Below are 2,500 nucleotides of genomic sequence, written 5' to 3'. Positions count from 1 at the left end.
TGTGTATGATGCAAAGGAAGCACAATAAGAAATAATAACAGTGTAGGGGTCCAAGACACCAGACAAAGCGTCGCCGTGTGTGCGTGTGTGTGTGATACAAAGGAAGCACAATAAGAAATAATAATAGTGTAGGGGGTCCAAGACACCAGAGAAAGCGTCGCCGTGTGTGTGTGTATGATACAAAGGAAGCACAATAAGAAATAATAATAGTGTAGGGGGTCCAAGACACCAGAGAAAGCGTCGCCGTGTGTGTGTGTATGATACAAAGGAAGCACAATAAGAAATAATAATAGTGTAGGGCAAGACACCAGAGAAAGCGTCGCCGTGTGTGTGTGTGTGTGTGTGTGTGTGTATGATGCAAAGGAAGCACAATAAGAAATAATAATAGTGTAGGGGGTCCAAGACACCAGAGAAAGCGTCGCCGTGTGTGTGTGTGTGTGTGTGTGTGTGATGCAAAGGAAGCACAATAAGAAATAATAACAGTGTAGGGCCAAGACATCAGAGAAAGCGTCGCCGTGTGTGTGTGTGTATGATGCAAAGGAAGCACAATAAGAAATAATAATAGTGTAGGGCCAAGACATCAGAGAAAGCGTCGCCGTGTGTGTGTGTGTGTGTGTGTGTGTGATGCAAAGGAAGCACAATAAGAAATAATAATAGTGTAGGGAAAGACACCAGAGAAAGCGTCGCCGTGTGTGTGTGATACAAAGGAAGCACAATGAGAAATAATAATGATGATAACAACGAACAGGAGTAAGACATTTAAAAGAAAAAAAAATAGAGGGGGTGGGGGGGGGGGGGGGGGGGGCGTGCGAATGCATGATGCACAAGAAGCATCATAAGAAACAACGAGCAAGATAAAAACAACATGCAGGAGAAAAATATCAGAAAAAGTTTAACCGTGAGTATGTTTGATGTAAAGGAGGCACACTCAGAAATGATAATGATAACAACGTGCAGGGGAAAGACATTGGAAAAAGGGTTGCTGTGTGTATGTTTGATGCAAAGGAAGCACAATAAGAAATATTAATGACGATAACAATGTGCAGGAGAAATACATTAGAAAAGAGGTTTCCGTGTGTATGTGTGATACAAAGGAAACAAACTAAGAAATAATGATAGTGTACGAGTAAGACATTAGAAACAAGAGAGGCAAGGCCTTCAAGACTCACTTGTGATACACTTTTAAAAAAATCCAAGCTTTTTATGTACTGAGTATAATGCATTTACTGTTATATTTATAATTTGTGTATTCTCTAAACTTGGCACTTTGATCTGATATTCGACCCAACAAAAGATCTGTCATTATTATAATTTTTTGTTCAAACAGGAACTTCTTTTGCTAAGCATGGAAGTTTTGTTTATTTAAACGTTTTGGTGCAGACAGTAAAATAAGGGAAATTACTCTGTAATTAATGCTAGGGGACTTAGTTTGCTTTAAACTGATCTTTCTCATCTTAAACATTACATTTTGAAATTATACTCAATACATAAAAAATTGGATTTTTTTTTTTTTAAGTGCATCACAAGTGAGTCTTGAAGGCCTTGCCCCTCTTGTTTCAAAATGTAATGTTTAAGATGAGAAAGATCAGTTCAAAGCAAATTAAGTCCCCTAGCATTAATTACAGAGTAACTTCCCTTTTTTACTATCTGCACCAAAACGTTTGCAAAATAAATAAAACTTCCATGCTTAGCAAAAGAAGTTCCTGTTTGAACAAAAAATGATAATTATGACTGCTCTTGTTTGCTGCTACAGCTGTTCCTGTTGTTGTACTTGTTGCTCTCGTTGTTATCATCATTATCACAATTATCACTGTGGCAAAAAGTGTGGAATAGCTAAAGGAGGTGATGACGAGAGAGAAAAAGACGATGACGATGACGACTACGATGTCCTGTCCTGGGTTATCCTGTACATACACACACACACACACACACAGAGCACCTCCCCCACCCGCCCATCATCCACACACACACATACACACAAACACACACAACCCCCCCCCCCCCACACACACACACACACACACTTACATACTCACGTACACACACACACCACCACCACACCACACCACAACCCCCTACCCCCATTCCATCCCCCACGCCCCACCCCACACAAAACACACAACACACCACTACCACACACACAACACACCATCACCACCACCACCACCCACACACACTCACACACACACACACACACACAAAGCCACGCACACACACACACAACCCCCCCAACCCTACCCCCCCCCCCCCACACACACACACACAACCCCCCCCCCCTACACCTCCCCAACACATGAAACACCCCGCCAACTCCCCATCCACCCACCTTCCAACACCTTCCCCCCCGGCCGCCCCCCCCCATCCCCCACCAACCGCTCCCCTCCTCCTCCCCCCTCCACCTCCCCCCCCACCCCACACACACACACACACTGACCTTGATCTCTATGTCCGGTATTCCCAGTGTGAAGGGCTTCTGGGCGCTGTATGGCATCTTCTTCTT

General features: G+C 43.6%; 1 protein-coding gene across 2 annotated transcripts in view; it reads right to left on the bottom strand.

Moving 5' to 3' along the window:
• LOC143285438 (protein-glutamine gamma-glutamyltransferase Z-like) overlaps positions 1–2,500 on the bottom strand; it is a 40,427-nt gene that overhangs the window by 5,038 nt on the left and 32,889 nt on the right. For both annotated transcript variants that reach the window (XM_076592705.1, XM_076592706.1), the window contains one exon: positions 2,435–2,500. This exon is cut by the window's right edge and continues 95 nt beyond it. In XM_076592705.1, the coding sequence (XP_076448820.1) occupies positions 2,435–2,500 (66 nt within the window). The remainder of the gene's footprint in view (positions 1–2,434) is intronic.

This window comes from Babylonia areolata, chromosome 9, assembly GCF_041734735.1.
Source record: "Babylonia areolata isolate BAREFJ2019XMU chromosome 9, ASM4173473v1, whole genome shotgun sequence".
NCBI classification, from domain to species: Eukaryota; Metazoa; Mollusca; class Gastropoda; order Neogastropoda; family Buccinidae; genus Babylonia; species Babylonia areolata.
This window is presented reverse-complemented; position numbering and strand designations above follow the sequence as displayed.